Here is an 18217-nt window from a genome sequence, read left to right on the forward strand (position 1 = left end):
CCCCAGCTAGTCTCATCGCGCAGGCGCGGAGCTAGGTAGTTTAGCGGGAAGGCGTGGCCTCACTCTGCGCCTGTGCCGAATTCCAGCTGCAAGTGTTTTGGTGAAAATGATGCCCAACCTGGGCATCCCGGCCCGCCGGCCGCCGGGAGACCTGCACTGCACACGCGCAGACCGAGCGCCCACGTCAAAAGACGAAGAGAGAGCGCGCTCTCCACGTCCTGCGCGTCCGGCTGCCAGGCTTTCGTCTGTGTCGTGACTCCCGCTGGACCGGGCTGGAACGCCCGCGTCTGAAGAGCGATGCCCCGGGAGATCATCACCCTGCAGCTGGGCCAGTGCGGCAACCAGAGTGAGCGAGCGTGCGCCAGGGCCCCTCCAGTCTCCGGTTCTGCCCTTTCGGGTCCCACCCAAGCGCTTGGCATCCTCCAGTTCCCCTTTTCCTCCCATGACCCCTGCCTTACTGCGCATGATGAACGAGCCCCAAACCCGGAGCTGCGCCTCCAGCCCAGGGCTGTCACGGCTCCCAGGCCAGGCGTCTTGGATCCAGCCTCTGATTGGGACAGCCTGTGAGCCTAACCCCGGGCTTCTGGGGCCTTGTGACTCGAGCAGAACCAGGCATCTCTCCCCATCCCCCAGTTGGGTTCGAGTTCTGGAAACAGCTGTGCGCCGAGCATGGTATCAGCCCCGAGGGCATCGTGGAGGAATTCGCCACCGAGGGCACTGACCGCAAGGACGTCTTTTTCTACCAGGTGCTCCCGGCGACTTGGCCAGGAGGCCTGAAGGGAAGGGCAACGGCCCGGTACTGGGAACCCTGTCTGGGCAGAGGGGCCAGGGTGGCTGGCTCGAGGAGGGAGGCGGAGCAGGAGCCAGAGTTGGGAGGATGGTGGACTTGGCCTTAGCTGAGTGGGCGCCCTCCTGGACTCCCGCTCACAGGCGGACGATGAGCACTACATCCCCAGGGCTGTGCTGCTGGACCTGGAGCCCCGGGTGATCCACTCCATCCTCAACTCGCCCTATGCCAAGCTCTACAACCCAGAGAACATCTACCTGTCGGAGCACGGAGGAGGAGCTGGCAACAACTGGGCCAGTGGATTCTCCCAGGTATTCAGGTGGCCATCTCAGAGACCCTTGATGTCCTCTCCCCTAGGTAAGGCCGGCTCAAAGCAGCCTGGGAATCTAACTAGACCCGATTAACAATCATAGCAGACAAAGCAATACCCTAACAAGAGGGACAGCCAGGGAGAGGTTTATGCAAACTGTGCGAATCCTTTGCAAAGCAGCTTTTCTGGGTGGAGGGCCCCAGCTGCAGCTCTCCTTGAGGATGGCAGCAGCGTCCCTGGGTGGGGTCCCTGGTGCTGGAAGGAGATGCTCTCCAGAACCTTCATCCTGACCCTCCCTCCCCATGTCTCTATGCAGGGTGAGAAAATCCACGAAGATATTTTTGACATCATCGACCGAGAAGCAGATGGCAGCGACAGCCTAGAGGTGAGGTTCTGCCCCACTGAAGGCAAGGAAAAAACAAAAAAGCCCACAAGTGCGGGGGGGGGGGGGCGGGGGAGGTCAGCAGGTGGCCTGGAACAGGGGGTGGGAGGGGGGCAGTTCAAGTCAGACCTAATTTATTGAGCATCAGACGTGAGACACCGAGGTGAATAAGGCCCAGTCCTTGTCTTCAAGGAGATCCCAGCCTGGCTGGCATCAGCTTCTCAGATATGAGTCATTCTTCCCGAGGAGCCTCAGCCGGGGTGGACACAGAGGCAGGCCTGAGACGGAGTGTGCTGGGAGCGGGGAGTGAGACAAGCCCAGAGCCTCTCCCCGGGGCCCTGGAGACTCTCTCCCCACCCCTCCCCTCCCCGTGCAGGGCTTTGTGCTGTGCCACTCCATCGCAGGGGGGACCGGTTCTGGCCTGGGCTCCTACCTCCTTGAGCGACTGAATGACAGGTAAGCCTGTGTTTGGAGAGAGGGTATTAGCCTGAGCTTGCTGGGCGATGTCTTTTTTTTTTTTTTTTTTTGCTCACTTTTTTCTCTTGGACTGGAAGGCCTGCAACTAGCCCTTTGAGTCCTAGGAAGGAACAGAGTCTGGCCACCTAGGGAGCACCTTGGAAGCAGGAGTTCCCTGGGGGGATGGGGGGTTACCTAGGGAGAGGAGGGGACCTACAGGGTTTGATGCTTTAGGCGTCTGCTTTTTGGCTCCTGTGCCCAGAAGACTCGCTTCTGCCCTCTTACACAAACCCTTTTGCAATACAAACCTGGTGGCACTTGGAAAGCAATGGCCCCTGTTACCCCCAGGGAAGACAGAGATGAACAGTGGTGGGAGTCCTTCGGTTCACTGTGCTACCTTGCCCGCTCCCTCTTGCTCACTCCCAGGTACCCCAAGAAGCTGGTGCAGACCTACTCAGTGTTTCCCAACCAGGACGAGATGAGCGATGTGGTGGTCCAGCCCTACAACTCCCTGCTCACGCTCAAGCGGCTGACCCAGAACGCAGACTGTGTGGTGAGCACAGAGGAGGAAGCGTCCCTCCCTCCACACCGGAGGGACGCGTTCACCTGCCCTTCCTGAGCCCCAGCCGCGGGAACGAGAGGACCCACAAAGCCCTACCTGGAGCCCCAAACTACGAAATAAGCACCTGATCCCAAGTTGCTTACAGTCCCCAACGTGTCTCCAGTTAGCCTATGAATGCCTGCTCGTGCTTAAGTTTTCAGCCCCAGCGTCACTTTCTTAGTACAAACCTTCCTGGCCACTCAAGTCAAAGTCAAGTGCCTTTGCGCATATTCCAGGCTGTAACTATCCTTTTCTGTTGTTTTGTATTTAATGTCAAGCTCCCGCCACTAGTCTGGTGACCTGGTGAGGGGACGACCATGCCCGTTACTTTCTCTGTTATCTCCAGAGCAGGCCCGCACCATGTGTGGCTCGTGGGATAGTCAAATATTTACTTACTGCACTGGATGGTAGAAACGTGTCTCATGATGCCCCAGACACAGTATTTTTCTTTTAAATTAACACACTTAATTCCTGGTTTTGGAGTTTAGAAGGGGGCTAAGCTAATAACTCATTTCTCTGCCCCCTTTCTCCTCAAAAAGGTGCTGTGACCCTCTTCTGTCCCCCGCAGGTGGTGCTGGACAACACAGCCCTGAACCGGATCGCCACGGACCGCCTGCACATCCAGAACCCGTCCTTCTCCCAGATCAACCAGCTGGTGAGCCCCCACTCCGGGGCTGCTGTGGAGTGGAGCCCCACCCTACTGGAGTGCTGCCTGCAGAGGGGAACACCCCTCAACCAGGCCCACCCACGGTGTGCCGTCCCCGTCCCCAGGTGTCCACCATCATGTCCGCCAGCACCACCACCCTGCGCTACCCTGGCTACATGAACAACGACCTCATCGGCCTCATCGCCTCGCTCATCCCCACGCCACGGCTCCACTTCCTCATGACGGGCTACACGCCCCTCACCACGGACCAGTCGGTGAGAGGGGCCTCAGTGTCCCAGGCCCGACTACCCCTGGGCCCAGGAGGCCCACCTGGCCTTTCCCTTCTCCCTGCTGGCCCAGCAGGCTCTGTGCTCAGGGACCAGCACTGACTGTACCACTTCCTTGCTGACTGGCTCTCCTCTCCCCGCTGCCTTCGGCTCCCTGCAGGGCCTGGGCTGTACTATGGGACCTCCTCATGCTCCCGCACAGGGCATGAGGTTGCTGAGCTGAGCACGGCTCCGATTCCTGACCCCACAGCAGAGGCTCAGTATAGACCCGAATCTAAAGACACGGCCCAAAGAGACCACACTGCCCCCAGTCTGGTGGGGGACACGTGTGGCCTGCTGTCCTCTGTCCATGCGTCTGTGGGCTGTGCCCTGAGTGCTAGCCTGGTCCCTGTGGCCCACTGTCCCCTCAGGTGGCCAGCGTGAGGAAGACCACAGTCCTGGATGTCATGAGGCGGCTGCTGCAGCCCAAGAACGTGATGGTGTCCACCGGCCGGGATCGCCAGACCAACCACTGCTACATCGCCATCCTCAACATCATCCAGGGCGAGGTGGACCCCACTCAGGTAGGTGAGGCCCCTTCGTTCCACCCCTGGAACCTGCAGGGGTAGAGGAGAGGCGACCACCACCACCCCTGTGCCCTCCCCAGGTCCACAAGAGCCTGCAGAGGATCCGGGAACGGAAGCTGGCCAACTTCATCCCCTGGGGCCCGGCCAGCATCCAGGTGGCCCTGTCCAGGAAGTCTCCCTACCTGCCCTCTGCCCACCGGGTCAGCGGGCTCATGATGGCCAACCACACCAGCATCTCCTCGGTGAGGCTGGTCTCCTGGTCCTCCCTGGCTGCTCTCTTCCACTCGCCCCTTCCCCATTCTCCCCGAGTCTGTTCCAGCGCCCCCTATCCTGCACTGGCTGCCATCATTGATGTTTCTCTTTCAGCTCTTTGAGAGTTCCTGCCAGCAGTACGACAAGCTGCGGAAGCGGGAGGCCTTCCTGGAGCAGTTCCGCAAGGAGGACATCTTCAAGGAGAACTTTGATGAACTGGACAGGTCCAGGGAGGTCGTGCAGGAGCTCATCGACGAGTACCACGCAGCCACGCGGCCGGACTACATCTCCTGGGGCACCCAGGAGCAGTGACTTCCCCTCTCTGCTCCCCCTGGGCCATGAGCATCGTTCCCATCATGCTGGCTGGCTCCTCTGACCCCAACTGCCCTCACCAGCAACTCTTCTAGGTGCACCTCCAGCCCAGGAGCTACCCACACTCCCTCCCGCCCATGCCCCGACCCTCGATGTGCCTATTTACCTCTAATACGATAATAAAGCTTGGTTGTGAATATGATCAGGGCTTGGTCTGTGACTATGGGGATGGTGAGGGGCCCTTCAAGTTCCTTCCCAGCACCCAGGCCTGTGGTGGGGGGACGGCCACTTAGTCCAGGTCTTAGTGTGTCCACCGTTTCCAGTGACATCCCTTTGCCTACAACGAGGCTGTTTTCCTGGAGGCAGCCCTACTGTCAGGGCTACAGAGGACTGATTACCGAGGTCTGCTACCTCCTCCATGCCTAAGTCCCCACCCCAGGGTAGATCAATATGGCCCAGCCTCTTCTCACAGACGAGGTTTGAGGACTGCTGACGGACCAGCATTCTGAGCAGGTCAGGAAAGCTGGGGCTCTGGAATCCCAGTGCCTAAGGGGATATGGATCTTCAGGAATTCAGCTGCATTCAATCCAACCTGATAAAGCAGGAACAGAACCCAGGAGCAGGGCTGAGCCGATCCCGACAAGTTCTTAACCCGTGCCAGAGGAGTTTCTGGGTCTAATCCTGCCCCACGCTTCTCTCCATTCTGGGCCCAAAGCAGTAGGCAGGCACCCCAAAGACGGGCCCCACGAGCCAGATACCCGAGCAGGAGCTGGGCAGTGCTATTCATGATGACTCACTGGCCTCCGGCCCCAGGGCCACGGGGAGGCCACCTCTCTTCCCCTCAGTGGGGCAGAGAGGGTAAGTAATTGTCAGCCTCCACAGCTGCCCTCTTTTCTACCCCACCCGCCACCCAGTGGCAGCACCCTGGCCAGGAGGAGGTTAAATCCAGACAGTCGAGGAGGGTGGCGCCTTGTGGTGTCCAGACTCCCAAAACCCGGAGTGTGGGCGTCCCAGGGGTGGAGCTCTGACCTATGGGGCTCCAACTTGTCCCACGGACAACGCTCCCACAGGAAGGGTTTGTGTAAATAAGAATTTTTTTTTTGCTTCCCTTCTACAAATAAATTAAGAAACAAACTAGAAAATTGTCTGCACCCATTGCAGCCCTTGGGTATGGGGTGTGCCCTGTCCCTGCAGGGCTAAAAGGGTCCATGGTTCCCTCCAATCTCAGAGCAGTCCAGGTCCAGGCCGGAGACAGGCGGGAGGGAGGTCGTGACCTCTTGGCAGGCTCATTTCTGCAGCTGCCCCAAACAGCCAGACTGTCCCTGGGGCTCGTCCAGGCCTGGGCGCTGGCTGGGAGAGGAGGTGTCTGGCAGGTCTTGCCAGGGAGGGGCGGCACTGCTGCAGGGCCTCTCAGGGGAGGGGTGAGCCAAGTAAGCATTCACCAGCTGCATGATCTCTTCCACCTAAGGGCGGGGGGTGGGGGGCAGAGGTCAGGATGCACCAGGGGGCCACGGGGGCTCTCCTGTCTCACCCTCCACCCAGGCTCCCCTACCAAGGTCTGACCTGAGCTGCCCCTACAACTTTTCCTTTCTCAACATCGCTCCCTCACTTAAGATGTGCCGGTCACACTTCCTTAGTTGTGCTTCTCCAGTAAAACGAAGTTTATTCTCATCTCAGGTCCCTTGCATTTGCAGTTTCCTCTACCTGGCATGCTGTTCCCCCCAGAGCTGCCCATGGCTAGTTTACATATCACCTTCTTTGCGTGTATTTTCCAGACCATCCCACCTAATGCTGCAGCCACCTCCTGTCACACTGCACTTCCCTTTGTAGCATCAGGCTCCCCGAGCTCTTCCGTCATCACTGTCCCATCATCAGTGCCCAGAGCTAGCCATACCTGGCCCATGCTCGGTGCTTAATAAATGTTTCTTAACAGTCTTTCCCTTTCTCCCTCCTTCCACACGCCTCTTTCCACTCACCTGGGGACTCTGCAGGAGGAGCTGGCTCTCTCCCACCCTCAACGCCAGGGTGTGGGGGCCCATTAGCTGGCAGGCGGCCACGTGACCATAGCTGACACTGTGGATGGGCTCGGTCTCGCCAGGTCGGGAGAGGGACATCGCCTTGGCTCCCAGGCCCAGGAACAGCTTCTGTGGAGCACCCCCACCAGCCTCCTGGGGACAAACAGGCAGAGTCAGGGTGCAAAGGGGGGCCCTGCTGCAGCATTTTTGGCGGGAGGAGAGGGCTGAGAGCAGGACGTTTCCCAGTGCCCCCTGATGATCCACAGCGCATGTGTGGAGGGGTGCAAAGGCTCCAGAGAGGGGAGAACCCAAGGGCCGGGGACTCCTGGGGTCGGAGATGGGCAGCTGTGGTGCGTGTAGGGGATGAATTGACTCCCTGAGTGGGGGCCTCTGGCTCTGGGGCAAAGGTGTAGGGCTTGGGCCACCAGAGTCCCCTTCGCCCTTTTCCCCCTCACCGTGCTCAGCTCCAGTACTTCATACCGAGCAGCGCCGAACCCTGGACACTGCGCCGCCAGAGTCAGGTAGGCAGCCATGGCCTCAGCTCGGCCCATGCCCCGTAGCCGCTTCCAGCCGCCCAGCACAGCAGCCGCCATGCCGGCGCCACCTCCTCCCTCTCGGGCCGCGCTGCCCGCCCCGCTGTGCTGGACCCGCTCCGCTGGCCTCTTGGCCAGGCCCGAGCTCCAGATCGCCCTGGCCAGCAGGGCGGCGGATGGGGGAGGCCTGGAGAGCTGGTGAGGAGGGTCTTCACGCGGCGGGGCAGGAGGCGGCAGCAAGCGGTCCAGGCGCGGCAGGGGCGCCCGCGGGGAGAAGTCTCGGTGCAGGCTTTGCAGGCGCAGCGCCGCCAGGGCGCGCAGCGTGTCGTCGGGAGGGGGAGGACGGCCGCGCAGCAGCAAAGCGTGAGCCTGCGGGAGAGGCGCCGGGAGTCAACGAGGCAGCTGCGGCTGTATGATCGTGAAAACACCTCGGGGCGAGGCATCTTAAGTCTGGTTTCGAGTAAAGCCTCCCACGGGGTTGCCACGACGCCGGAATACGATGGCCCAGCAAGGGAATTCAGGCGCGGGAGTCTTTTGGGTGTGGGGCGTGCATGCTGGAGATCCTCACCTGCTCAAAGAGGAAAGGCAGCTCGTGACCGTTTGGGGACAGCCCCTCGGGGTGCAGAGGTCCGTGAAGGCGCAGGCACAGTCTCCAGCCGGAGTCGGGCGAGTCCTCCAGCCCCGCTTCCTCCGCTGCCAATCTGCATGGAGAACCAAGTGCTAAGCGACTCTGGGGCAGCCCCCATCCCCCAGGGCTGGGGCGGAAAGGGGCCAGATGTTGGGGGCGGGGCCGGGGCGCAGTGGACAGCCGGAATGAGCCTGGAAGCCGGACTGCAAATCACTGGTGGGCGGGAGTCCGTCTCGGAACCGGCAAACGTCACTGCCCGGGGCAAGTGGCAAGGGCTCGTAAATGTTTGCGTTGGGTAGGGGCTGACCGGAGCGGAGGAAGATGGGCTAGTGGAGAGCGGGGCTGGGGATGGACATTTACTTCTCAAACCTGGTGAGCACGTCGGCCACGAGAGTCCCCCCAGCCAGGGCTCGCTCCTGGGCCCCTCGTTGCTCGTACAGCGCGAAAGCGTTGCGGCTTCGAGCCAAGCCCAGCCGCCCCACCAGCTCTCGAGCAACCTGGAGGGGGAACGGCGGCGCGGGGAGAGTCAGGACTTACGGAGAGGCTGACCCAACTGGGGGGGGGGGGGGTGTCTTTCAGGTCTCCTAGTCCTGCCACACACACCCTTCACCCAAAGGACGAATCTCAGGCCCGGGTGAACCTTGGGTCCGTGCACCAGGGGGAGCCGGGCATGGGAAGCTGTGAGGACAGGGGTAACGTTTCAGGGGTCTTTTCTCTGGCCTTACCTCCGCCGCCGTGGTGTGGGAGTCTATGGCCACGGGGCAGGCACCAGCCCCCGGACAGTGCACCGTACACCACAGCTCTTGGCGTCGGCTCAGCGCGGAGATCTCTGCCAGCGACGGCACCAGCTCTCGGCCGCGCGTCCGGCCCAGCGCCTTGCGGATGAAGCGCGCATATTCGGCCAGTTCCGAATCCGGGAGCGCCCGCTCGGTCCTGGGTTAGGGAGAACCCGCAGATCAGTGCTCGGACGGCTTTCCTCCTCCCCCCGCCTCTCACATTCTTATTTCCTAGTTTATTTCGTCTCGTCCACGCCCTCCCCTCCAACTTTAAGGCAGAGACAGGCTCTTCTGAACCGACCTCTGGAGCTCTGCATGCATGAAGGTGAATGACTTTCTAAGGCTCCTGGCAGCTCTCTCCTAAACTGCCCCTCCTAATCCCCAAAGTCTCCAAGGTCCTCCTTCGGGTCGAAATCCAAACTCCAGCCGCCTGCCGCTTTCCAGCCTACAAGCCCTGGCGCTAGACTGCATCAGCCTCAGGAGGAAGCACCCTTTTGATTATTCCTCTGCTCAAAGGGGGCGCCTTTTTGCAAGTCCTCCGCGAACAAGGGAGACATGACCCTGTCATTCCTACAGTGGCACTGTACACATTAGCAGTGGCCCTGACCTTGGGCAAGTCCCTTTCCATCTCTGGGTCTCAGTTCTCCATCTGCCAACCCCTTTCCAAAGGCCCGTCATTCTCTCCCAGCCCCATAGCTCCCTTGGTAGGATGCCAAGGCCTTGCCCCACCCCAGCCTTCTCACCTCTCCAGGTGTCCCAGGAGGTGACCTCGTACAGCTCCCCCAGGCCGGAAGGTGCAGCTCATGCAGGTGAGGAGCTGCCAGTACCGGAGGGCTGCGGGGTCTTGGGTAGCGGGCAACCCGGGGGGCCCCGCGGGGCCCGAGGTCTGCTTAGCCAGCTGCAGGAAGAGTTCGTCGCGAAGCGCGGGCAGGTCCCGGCAGGTCTGAAGTACACCCTGCATCAGGGGCCCGGGGCGCCGAGCCCCCTCCAGGGCCTGTAGCGCCAGGAACAGCCGCACCGCCTCCTCGCGCAAGGGTGCGTAGCCGGGACCTGCGGGAGGGTGGGGGCGGAGGGACGGTTTGGAGAGGGGACACGGAGCTGGGCCCTGGGAGGAAGGCATGAACCAGGGGAGGTCAGAGGGAGTATAAGGGGACAGGGGGTGGCAAGGAGGGGAGAGCACGAACGACAGGAAGAGTGAAGGGAAAGCAGTGGTCCCCACAGAGCCAAACTCTCAACCCCCCGCCTCCCAGGAATCTCCCCCTCCGGATCTGCTAAAGCTGCACCTGGGGCCAGTAAAGCAGAGAGACAGGCTAAAGGGCTGAGGTTCAAAACCAGACTCTGTAACTGGGGACACAGAGCAATCACTACGGGTCAGAACACAGGCTGGACTTGGAGTCAGAAAACCCGGGTTCTTCTGCCAGCTCCCCTTAATCCTCTAGCTTTAGGACCTGGGCCAGTCCCCAAGCCCACTTGGGGAGAAATACAGCCGGATGAGGCCAGCACATGATCCCAACCAAGGTGGCTTCCCCACTGCTTGTAGCAGTAGTATGGCATGGTCTTAAGAGTATAATAAAAGAATAGAAGACAGGATAAAAATTCATGAAGGGCACCAGTAGTCAGAAAAGGTCAGAACTGTGTGTGTGTGTGTGGGGGGCTCTTTATCCCACCACCCTCGGTACCAGTCTGGTCGGCTTCTGGTTTCAGACCCGCCCTTTAACAAGTGAGGGGCTGGGTAGATGCCCTGAGGACTGCTAGGTCTCTCTGGGGTGAGGTATTCAGATCCCCCGATCAAGGGCTCGGGCCACTCACCTGGGGCGCTGACTCCGTAGGGCAGGGGCAGGAGCGGGGCGTACAAGGCCCCGCTGGTGTGCCGCAGAATTGGGTTTCGGCGGTAAATGAGGGCCACGGCCTCCAGGTCCCCGCAGCTCTCCTGGAGGCCAGGGAAAGAGGGACAGTGATGGAGAAGGGGGCTCCCCATGAATGCAGAAAGCTGCTGGGCCCACAACCCTCCTCTTTCTCCACGGAGTCCCCTCTCGAGTACCTGAATGTCCCTGAGCAGCAGCTGGGTGGGGGTCTCCAGGGGGGCCTTGGAGGCGATCACTGTGCGCAGCGCCGCCCCCCAGCGCTCCGCTTCGGCCTGGCGCGGGGAGCAGAGCCTCACACTGTGCTTCCGGCCAGACACCGTAACCGACCACAGACCTGGTGGAAAGAGGCCGGGACAGCAATCAGGGCCGGCTGGGGCTACTGCCCGAGGAGGAAGGGGAGTCCCCACGAGTTCTCACCGGTCTCCTTGGGCCTGCGCTCCGGGCCGGTCACAGAGCACAGGCTGGTGAGAACCAGGCTCCCGAGGCGCCGCGCCCCCTTCCCGCTGCTGCTGAACTGGTCCAGGGAGTCCCGGGTCAGCACGAACCAGGCCCGGCGCGGGGGCAACCAGGGCCGCGCCCCTCGCTCGCGGGTCTCGCGGTACAGCCAACCTGGCGAGAGAGGATCAGCAGGCGAAGACATTATTCCCTGAAGGCTCGGGACTCGGGGACATCCAGAGTGCATGAGATGGGTCCTCACCTCTCACGACGACATCGGAGTCCTCCTCCAGCAGCCCCTTCTCCGGGATGAGGCTCCGGGTCTCCTCCCAGCTCTGCAGCCTGGGCCAGAGGGAAGTGTCGGGTGAGACTGCGGGTCCTGCACCCCGCCTCCAGGGGGCTCCTTAATAGGGGTTCCCCAGACTGCGAGGGGTGCCTGTTCCCGGGCTAGGCACCCTTCCCCCAGGCTGTGGGAACCGCTGGGCCGGTCTGACCTCGCACCAAAAATAGCCCGGACCCCCCCTCTTCCTCCTGGCGCCCCCAGCCGGACCGCCCCCTCGGGACCCTAGCCAAACCACAGCGTCCGGCGTAAGGACTCTCCCTTATTGCACAATCGCAAGAGGGAAGGCGGCAAGGATGGGGGTCCCGGAGCGGGCTAGGGTCTCCAGACCATGGGTCGCGGAGGAGGAGCTCACCTGTCTGAGATGGGCCCACTCCTCACGGGTTGAGTCAGCGTCACGTCCAGTGGGCCCTGGGGAAATAGGTTCAGGGTCAGACAGCCCTCCTCGAGGGATGCCCGCGGCTTCTGCCCCCAGGCCAGCGCTGCTCAGGGGACTGAGGAATCAAGCAGTGGGGTGGCGGCGGTGGCGGCGGAGTACGCTGCAACCCCGGACTGGCCCCTCCCGTCAGTCTCTACGGAAATGCCAGCGCTAAGGAGCCTGGGCTCTGTTACCTTTGGTCACCCCGCGAGGATGCAGTGAGGGGTTTGGGAGGGTGGAAAGAGCACTGGGCAGGGAGTCAGGAGACCCGGGTTCTAGTACCAGCTCCCTCACTAACTCCCCAGGGAAGGAGAAGAGGAACTTGGTAAGTCCTCCTCAGTCTTTGGGCCTTAGCGCCCTGACCTCTGAAAAGGGAGAGGTGGGTGAAGTCCCTTCGAGTTCTGGCAGGTTCAAAGTACCCCCCACCCCCTCATTTTCCCCTCTTTGCCCGATGGGCAGGCAGGAGGTGCGCACAGACATGAATGAAAGGGAGAGGGATCCCTTGGTATAGGGCTTTTTCCAAGAGCTCTTTTGCACCCCTCCCCCACAGACACCCCTGAGACTCATTGTCAGCAGAGACCCTGCCCCTGCGCTGGGGCTCAGGAAGGGCTGGCCCCGCGGAGGAATGGCGCACACTCTTACTGGGGAGATGCTCTAGGGGATTTTGCCCCTCCCCCTTCGCCCTGGAACTTCAGCTGCAGACTGGGGTCTGGGAAAGGCCACAAACCCCGTCCAGGAGCCAGGTCAGGCAGGAACTGTGCCATCGTCTCATTTCGGGCAGACTGCTGAAGCCAGCAGGGGGAGGTGGGGGGAGGGGGGCCAGGGACACCTGTCCCCAAGCTCCCGGGAGGAGGGTGGAGGTGGAGCACGAGGGAGGCAATGGCCGGGTTCACAGCACCGACCCTGCCCAGCCTGGGAGCCGGAGGACGCCTGGGTCCCGTGCATTCCTAAGGCAAAGACCCACCTATTTTCTAGAGGATCTGAAAGGGGTTCCTGGCCACACCACCGCGGAGGGCAGGTGCTGACCACTCTTCGACCAGCTCCCCTAATCGCAGTCCCCTGCTTCCCTCCCTGCCCCCCCCCTCTATATTTATCCGCCCTCCGCCTCCGCCAGGTGCTGGCGCCGGCCCCGGCGGCACAGCCCGCCCTACCCGGGCACGGAGCCACTAGGCCTGCTGGGGACCCCTGAGCGGGGGATGGGAGCCTGACCCAGGTCACAAACCTGGGGAATCTGGCTTCCCGGTCTGCCCCTGAATCAGAGAGGGGACGTCGGGGGATGGAGGTCTCCCACGCCAATGGCACCTCAGTTTCCCCACGAGGAGACTGGACAGAACTGGGGAGACAGTGTCCCTCATCATCCCCTCCGGGATTCCCCAGGCGGCTCACCAGGGAGGGCCGAGCGCTCTGTCCCGAGGGTAACGATGACGAGGAGTCCTCCAAGGGTTGTGGCTCCCAATGCCCTCTCCATGGGGTCCCCGCCACGGACCCCAATGTGAGGAACCCTTCTTCCCCTTGCCCAGGTCCCTGAGGCGGGAACTCCCGCATCTGGCCCCAGCGCTCACGACCTGGGAATGGAGCGGACCCAGGCGTCCGAGCCGCCCAGCCGGCCTCACCACATTCCTCGGCTCTGGCGGAGGCGGAAGGAGATGGGATGGGACGCGGGCCCGGCGGGGAAGGGTGAGGCAGGGCCAGGTCGGGCCACGCGTGACGCCTCCCTGCCTCCAGGCCCCCAGCAGGTGGACAGCGCCCCGCGTGCGGCGCGAGACCCACAGGCACATCCAAGTGGGGCTGCTCCTAGAGCTCCCAGGGGCTTCTGGCCCCAGGCGAAAACCTCTCCCACGTCCCCAGCCCGCCAAGAGCACGGGCGCTTGGCTGGAGTTTGGAGCAGGATCAGGCGTGACGGCCGGTGGCAGTGAGAGGGACTGAGACAAGGCTCCACACCCCCGGGACTTACCCTCCCGCCGCCCGCTGGACTCGGGGTCCGTAGCTCAAAGGTCTCCTCGTCCTCGTCCTCGTCCCCGTCCCCGCTAAGTTCGCCGTCCCCGTAGTCCCGGTGCAGAAGAGTAAAGCCTCGACGGCAGCAGAGGAGCCACCACAGTCCCCCGGGGAGAGGCATCCGGACGAGCAGCCGGGGGATGGGGGCTTGGGCAGCCGGGGCCAAGCTGCAGGGGGTCGGAGAAGCTGGCGAGGCTCCGGCTCAGTCCGGGGAAAGACGGGGCGGGTGGAAGGGAAGGGAGAAGGCGACTGGGAGGAGGCAGTGTCTTCAGCCAGGGTGCAGGGGTTGGTAGCCAGAGCCCGCGGGGGCTCAGTGTCTGGGCCCCCGAAGGGGGAGGGGGGAAATCGTCCAGGGCCCAGGGGGGAGGAGAGAGCAATGTCCGGAGCTGGGAAGTAGTGTCCGTTGTAGTGTCCAGCCCTGTGTAGGGCAGTGTCCAGAGCAGTGTCCAAGGTGGGCAGCTGTCCAAGCTTCAGGGAGGGTCGTGTCCGGTAGAACGTCCGGTGGCCGGGGCCCGGGCCGCGCGCTCTGCGCTCCCTGCAGCCCCGGGACTGGCGCGCTAGGGGCGCGAGCACCGCGCCGGGACCCCGCCTCCCAAATCCCCTCCCCTCTGGCCCCTCCCTTCTTTCTCCCCTCCCTTCTTTTGGGCAGGGTCCAATTTTCGTCACAGCCTCCTCTGCCCAATCCCTGTGCCTGGCGCCGGGCGCGGCCACCAATCAAGCTACTGAAACGGCGGCGGGTGGCATCATGTGCCTCTGGCTTGGTGACAGCGGGGAGGAGCAAGGAGGGAGGGAGGGAGGGAGCGGTGCGCTGTTAGTCACGCCCCCGTCTCTGAGGTCGGACGCGGAGTGCTAATGACGTCACGGAAGCCCGCCTTCAAGCTCTAGTTTTAACTCTTGGCGCACCAATCTGTAGATTAAAAACCTTTTGAGAAGAAGCTTTGGAGGACGAAGGGCCTAGGGCATAGGGGCAGGCCCCGATTGCTATCCTCTGAACCCCTGCGTAAGGTTTCAGGGTCCCTGAGACTACCTGCGCCAGGCACAGCCCTGGAGGTGGCTCTCCGCCCCTGGATGAAGTCCAGGTCCTCAGCATGAGTCACCTCCTTTTTGAAGTGAAGAAATGTAATTTAGAGCGCATAGCTCACTGAACTCCGGTAGGGAGAGTGACTTGGGGGTTCTAGGGAATTCTGTGTCTGCCGATAGAGTGGAGGCCTCTCCGGGAGGACCTCCTGTGGGTCTGTGTAGAAAGGGGTTAACCCGGGGCGGGGCCGCGGGCGGGGCGGGCGACCCGGGCGACAGCGGGCGCGCGCGTGCGTTGCTGACTCAGCGACGATTTCCTCGGTCGGCCGGTGGAGGGTTCCAGGTTGACCCCCAGCGGTCGGTGCGTGGGGCATTTCGAGGATCGGTGCCATCTCCGCGCATTCCGATTCCGAAGTTCACGGCCCCTAGGTGCCGCGCTTCCCTCTCAGCCGCCAGAGGCTCTGTGACGGAAGGCTTGTCCGAGCCGGGCTGGGCAGGACAGGGCGGGGACGTCAGGCCAGCGCCTCCCTGGAGACCTCCCCACCACACCACGCCCTTCTTGCCCCAGGTCCCCAGACTGCTGGCTGGAGTGGTCCGACAGCTTTGCTGACCGGATATTGAACTGCGAGAGTTGTCGCACGTGGACACCATCCTGCCTGTCGTGATTGTGTAAAACAAAGACCAGGAATCAATGCGACCGTCTCCACAGACCTTCCTGCCCTGGCCCTGGCCCCAGAGGAGAGTGGCTCGCACCAAGGTTTCCTGGGCGTGGAGACACCACCCCCATGCACTCTCTTGCCTGTCTGGATCCCAGGCCCTTGTTGCAGGGAAGTTCTTTCCGAAGTCTAACCTCTCTCTTTCCGGCAGGCTCGGTGCGTTTCCTCTGACCCCTTCCCGGGGAGGACTGAGAGCAGCAGTCACCTCCACCCCCACCACGCCCTTGATAATGACTCTTTGGAAATTTGCACATTGGAAATCTCTCCTTGGTTTTTCTCCAAGGTGAAAAAACTCTGACTCAACTTTTTATTTCTTTTTTCTTTCCCACCATAGAACCTTAGAAGAGACTATAAAACCGTAATCTAACCCAAAAGCCCACCCCAATCGGAAATCTCCCGCTTCGTCCCGGTCCCCGCACCGCACACAGGCACACACGGTCCCCGACAGACTCAGCCTGAACCTTCCAGAGGCGGCGAACGCGGTACTTACTAAGGCAGCCATTACTGGATAGCACTCTGGTTGTTCGAAAGCTCTTCCTTAGCTATTTCAAGAGGAACCCCCGCCCCTCCTCGCCTGGCAGCTTTCCCACCTCACCTCTGTCGGCAGAGAGTGGTGAAGGTGGGGGACGGGGGGGGGCGGGGGGGGTCAGTGCCTGACGCTTTAGCAGGCTCAGCAGCCCCCCACCCCCACTCAGGCTCTCATCACCTTCCACTCAGAGCCCAGCGCTCTGGAGGTGGAGGTGGGGGCGGGGGTGGAGGGGGAACCCACGGCTCTGCCCTGCTACAAATCACTTCCAAGCCAGTGGCTCAAAAATAGTAACAGTTGTTGGGCTGTATCTCATTTCCATGTTATCAATTTAATGTGGCAAAGTACATAAGCAATTCGTGTAGGTCCCTACCTCTTTTTCGGCGTACCCCCACCTACTCCCCCTTCCCATGGCCTTCCCAGATTCATTTCCTCAGCTTGCACCCTCCTCTTGATTCGCAGCCTTAGTTGTCCCACAAGGAAACACTGTGGGTCTCAGTGGGAGCCGAGCAGGAAGAAAGGCGGGGCCGACGGGGGCAGCAGCCGCGGGGAAGAGGCACTGAGCTGCAGCTCCCAACCCGGAGCAGCCTCCGCAGGTCCTGGCGGAAGCGCAGGCCCAGAAAAGCGTAGAGCACGGGGTTGAGGCTGCAGCGGGCGAGAGCCAAGCCCCCGGTCACCAGCAGTGCCAGATCCTTGCGCTTACTGGCAGGGCAGCTCCGCTCGCGCGCGGCCAGTAGGTCGACTGTATCCAATAGCAGGGCGAGACTGTAAGGAAGCTGCAGCACCACGAAGGCCACCACCAGGGCCACCACGACGAGCAGCGCGCGCCGGCGCTCCGGCCCCCTGGCGGCCAGCAGCGTGCGGCCCAGGAGCGCGTAGCAGGCCGCCATGACTCCCAGCGGCAGCGCGAAGCCCACGACCACCTGCGCCACCGCACTCGCCCCTTTCACCGTCTGAGTGAGGCCTTCGGGGAAGATGAGACGGCAGCGCCGTTGGCCTTCCCGCTGCCCGTCCTGGCTGAAAAGGAGAGCAGGCAGTGCCAGGAGCAGCGACAGCAGCCACACGATGGCTGAGACCAAGTGTGCTCGGCCCGGCCCGGAGGGCCTCGGTCCAGCTGGGAGGGCTCGCGTAATGGCCACATAGCGGTCAGCGCTAATACAGGCCAGGAAGAGGAAGCCTGCGTGGAAGGAGGCTGAGTAGACGCCTGAGATGGCACGGCAGGTGGCACTTCCCAGGCTCCAGCCCTGCAGAACCCCAGCTGCAGCAAAGGGAAGGGTCAGGACCAGCAGAAAGTCGGCCAGGGCCAGCTGGAGCAGGTGGGCGGAGGTCGGTGAGCGGGAAGCACGACGGGCTGCTAGGTGGGTGGCTAGGACCAGGCCATTGCCCGCCAGACCCAGGGCAGCCACCGTCAGGGAGACACTGGATTGGAACGCTCTACTGAAGGCCTGGACATCCGCCTTGTGGCAAACCTCCGGAAACGGCCCAGGCGAGTATGCCTCCTCACTGTACCCAGAATAGGTGACTGAGAAGATCTGGGGAGGGCAAAATGAGAAGAGAGATTTTTTTAATCCTTTTTTTCCCACTCACCTCCCCGTCCCATCACCCCTTCTAAGCGGGGAGAAGGCACAAATTCTTCCAAATTCCCCAGCACACCCTCAACAGGCCTTGGCTTCCCTTGCACCCCTCCTGCCTCTGCATCCGGCTTTCTGGGTGACCTTGAGGAAGCCACTTGTTCTTTCTGGATCTCAGTTGCCCAATACGTAATGTAGAGGTTAGAAATCCTGACCAGTCCACCCGGCCTGGCTGTTTGAAATAAGGATTGTTTAGCCCTGGCTGGCGTAGCTCAGTGGATTGAATGTGGGCTGCGAACCAAAGCGTCGCAGGTTCGATTCCCAGTCAGGGTACATGCCTAGGTTGCAGGCCATGACCCCCAGCAACCGCACATTGATGTTTCTCTCTCTCTCTTCCCTCTCTAAAAATAAATAAATAAAATCTTTTAAAAAAAGAAAGAAGGATTGTTTGAAATAGGAAGATAATGGATGCGAAGCATCTGTGCTCTTCATAGGCCAAGGGTTTCTATTGCTAGTACATCTTGGAGCTTCCACTCTGCTTGCAGCGCCCTCTCCTGGAAGAACGTCCACGTGCAGGCTTTGCCTCAGAACCTCGAGGCCTGCCACGTCTACCCCCAGCACAGGTGCACTGAACTACTCATGACCAGTAGGCCTCAAGAGTTGGGGCTCAGGTTTTCCGTTAGCACCTGAGACCTCTACTTTCCGCTCACCCTTCCCTTCAGCTCCACCCTGAACCCCCAACCCCACCCTCGCATTCACCAGCCCCATTTTTCTGGAGGGCTC

The 18217-nt window shown here is 61.7% G+C and overlaps 3 protein-coding genes across 7 annotated transcripts; 1 reads left to right on the forward strand and 2 right to left on the reverse strand.

Moving 5' to 3' along the window:
- Positions 1–66: 66 nt before the first annotated feature.
- On the forward strand, positions 67–4799 carry LOC114502479 (tubulin gamma-2 chain). The gene is made up of 11 exons (XM_028519468.2): positions 67–346; positions 634–746; positions 931–1098; positions 1414–1482; positions 1856–1935; positions 2362–2488; positions 3105–3191; positions 3308–3457; positions 3880–4032; positions 4116–4277; positions 4402–4799. Exons 1-11 carry the CDS (start codon positions 298–300, stop codon positions 4597–4599), a joined length of 1356 nt encoding a protein of 451 aa, XP_028375269.1. The 5' UTR covers positions 67–297; the 3' UTR covers positions 4600–4799.
- Positions 4800–5675: 876 nt separating this feature from the next.
- PLEKHH3 (pleckstrin homology, MyTH4 and FERM domain containing H3) lies at positions 5676–14197 on the reverse strand. Of its 5 annotated transcripts, none has more exons than XM_036033928.1 (13): positions 13564–14196; positions 11547–11602; positions 11114–11193; positions 10834–11025; positions 10593–10750; positions 10361–10481; positions 9295–9601; positions 8501–8708; positions 8145–8272; positions 7716–7848; positions 7070–7516; positions 6576–6767; positions 5676–6062 (listed from the first exon to the last, which is right to left on the reverse strand). In XM_036033928.1, the coding sequence occupies exons 1-13, from the start codon at positions 13723–13725 to the stop codon at positions 5886–5888; spliced, it is 2361 nt and encodes a 786-aa protein (XP_035889821.1). In that variant the 5' UTR covers positions 13726–14196; the 3' UTR covers positions 5676–5885. The 5 variants fall into 5 exon arrangements, 4 of the variants coding, with proteins under 4 accessions (XP_035889821.1, XP_028377501.1, XP_035889820.1 ...); XM_028521700.2 differs by having other exon boundaries at positions 8136–8272; positions 13564–14195; XM_036033927.1 differs by lacking the exon at positions 13564–14196 and adding an exon at positions 12996–13540 and having other exon boundaries at positions 8136–8272.
- Positions 14198–16255: 2058 nt separating this feature from the next.
- Positions 16256–18202, reverse strand: CCR10 (C-C motif chemokine receptor 10). The gene is made up of 2 exons (XM_036009064.1): positions 18182–18202; positions 16256–17395 (listed from the first exon to the last, which is right to left on the reverse strand). The coding sequence occupies exons 1-2, from the start codon at positions 18200–18202 to the stop codon at positions 16328–16330; spliced, it is 1089 nt and encodes a 362-aa protein (XP_035864957.1). The 3' UTR covers positions 16256–16327.
- Positions 18203–18217: the final 15 nt, after the last annotated feature.

This window comes from Phyllostomus discolor, chromosome 8, assembly GCF_004126475.2.
Source record: "Phyllostomus discolor isolate MPI-MPIP mPhyDis1 chromosome 8, mPhyDis1.pri.v3, whole genome shotgun sequence".
NCBI lineage: Eukaryota > Metazoa > Chordata > Mammalia > Chiroptera > Phyllostomidae > Phyllostomus > Phyllostomus discolor.

What these genes read in the sequence shown, in the direction of transcription:
- LOC114502479 (XM_028519468.2), top strand. Translation starts at nt 298, where the DNA reads ATGCCCCGGGAGATCATCACCCTGCAGCTGGGCCAGTGCGGCAACCAG. An exon ending in CTTGAGCGACTGAATGACAG is followed by an intron (nt 1,936 to 2,361) that starts GTAAGCCTGTGT and finishes GCTCACTCCCAG; the next exon opens with GTACCCCAAGAAGCTGGTGC. An exon ending in CCCAGAACGCAGACTGTGTG is followed by an intron (nt 2,489 to 3,104) that starts GTGAGCACAGAG and finishes TGTCCCCCGCAG; the next exon opens with GTGGTGCTGGACAACACAGC.
- PLEKHH3 (XM_028521700.2), bottom strand. Translation starts at nt 13,725, where the DNA reads ATGCCTCTCCCCGGGGGACTGTGGTGGCTCCTCTGCTGCCGTCGAGGC. An exon ending in AGTGGGCCCATCTCAGACAG is followed by an intron (nt 11,194 to 11,546) that starts GTGAGCTCCTCC and finishes CCTCTGGCCCAG; the next exon opens with GCTGCAGAGCTGGGAGGAGA. An exon ending in AAGTACTGGAGCTGAGCACG is followed by an intron (nt 6,768 to 7,069) that starts GTGAGGGGGAAA and finishes GTTTGTCCCCAG; the next exon opens with GAGGCTGGTGGGGGTGCTCC.
- CCR10 (XM_036009064.1), bottom strand. Translation starts at nt 18,202, where the DNA reads ATGGGGCTGGTGAATGCGAGG. An exon ending in TGGGGCTGGTGAATGCGAGG is followed by an intron (nt 17,396 to 18,181) that starts GTGGGGTTGGGG and finishes TGCCCTCCCCAG; the next exon opens with ATCTTCTCAGTCACCTATTC.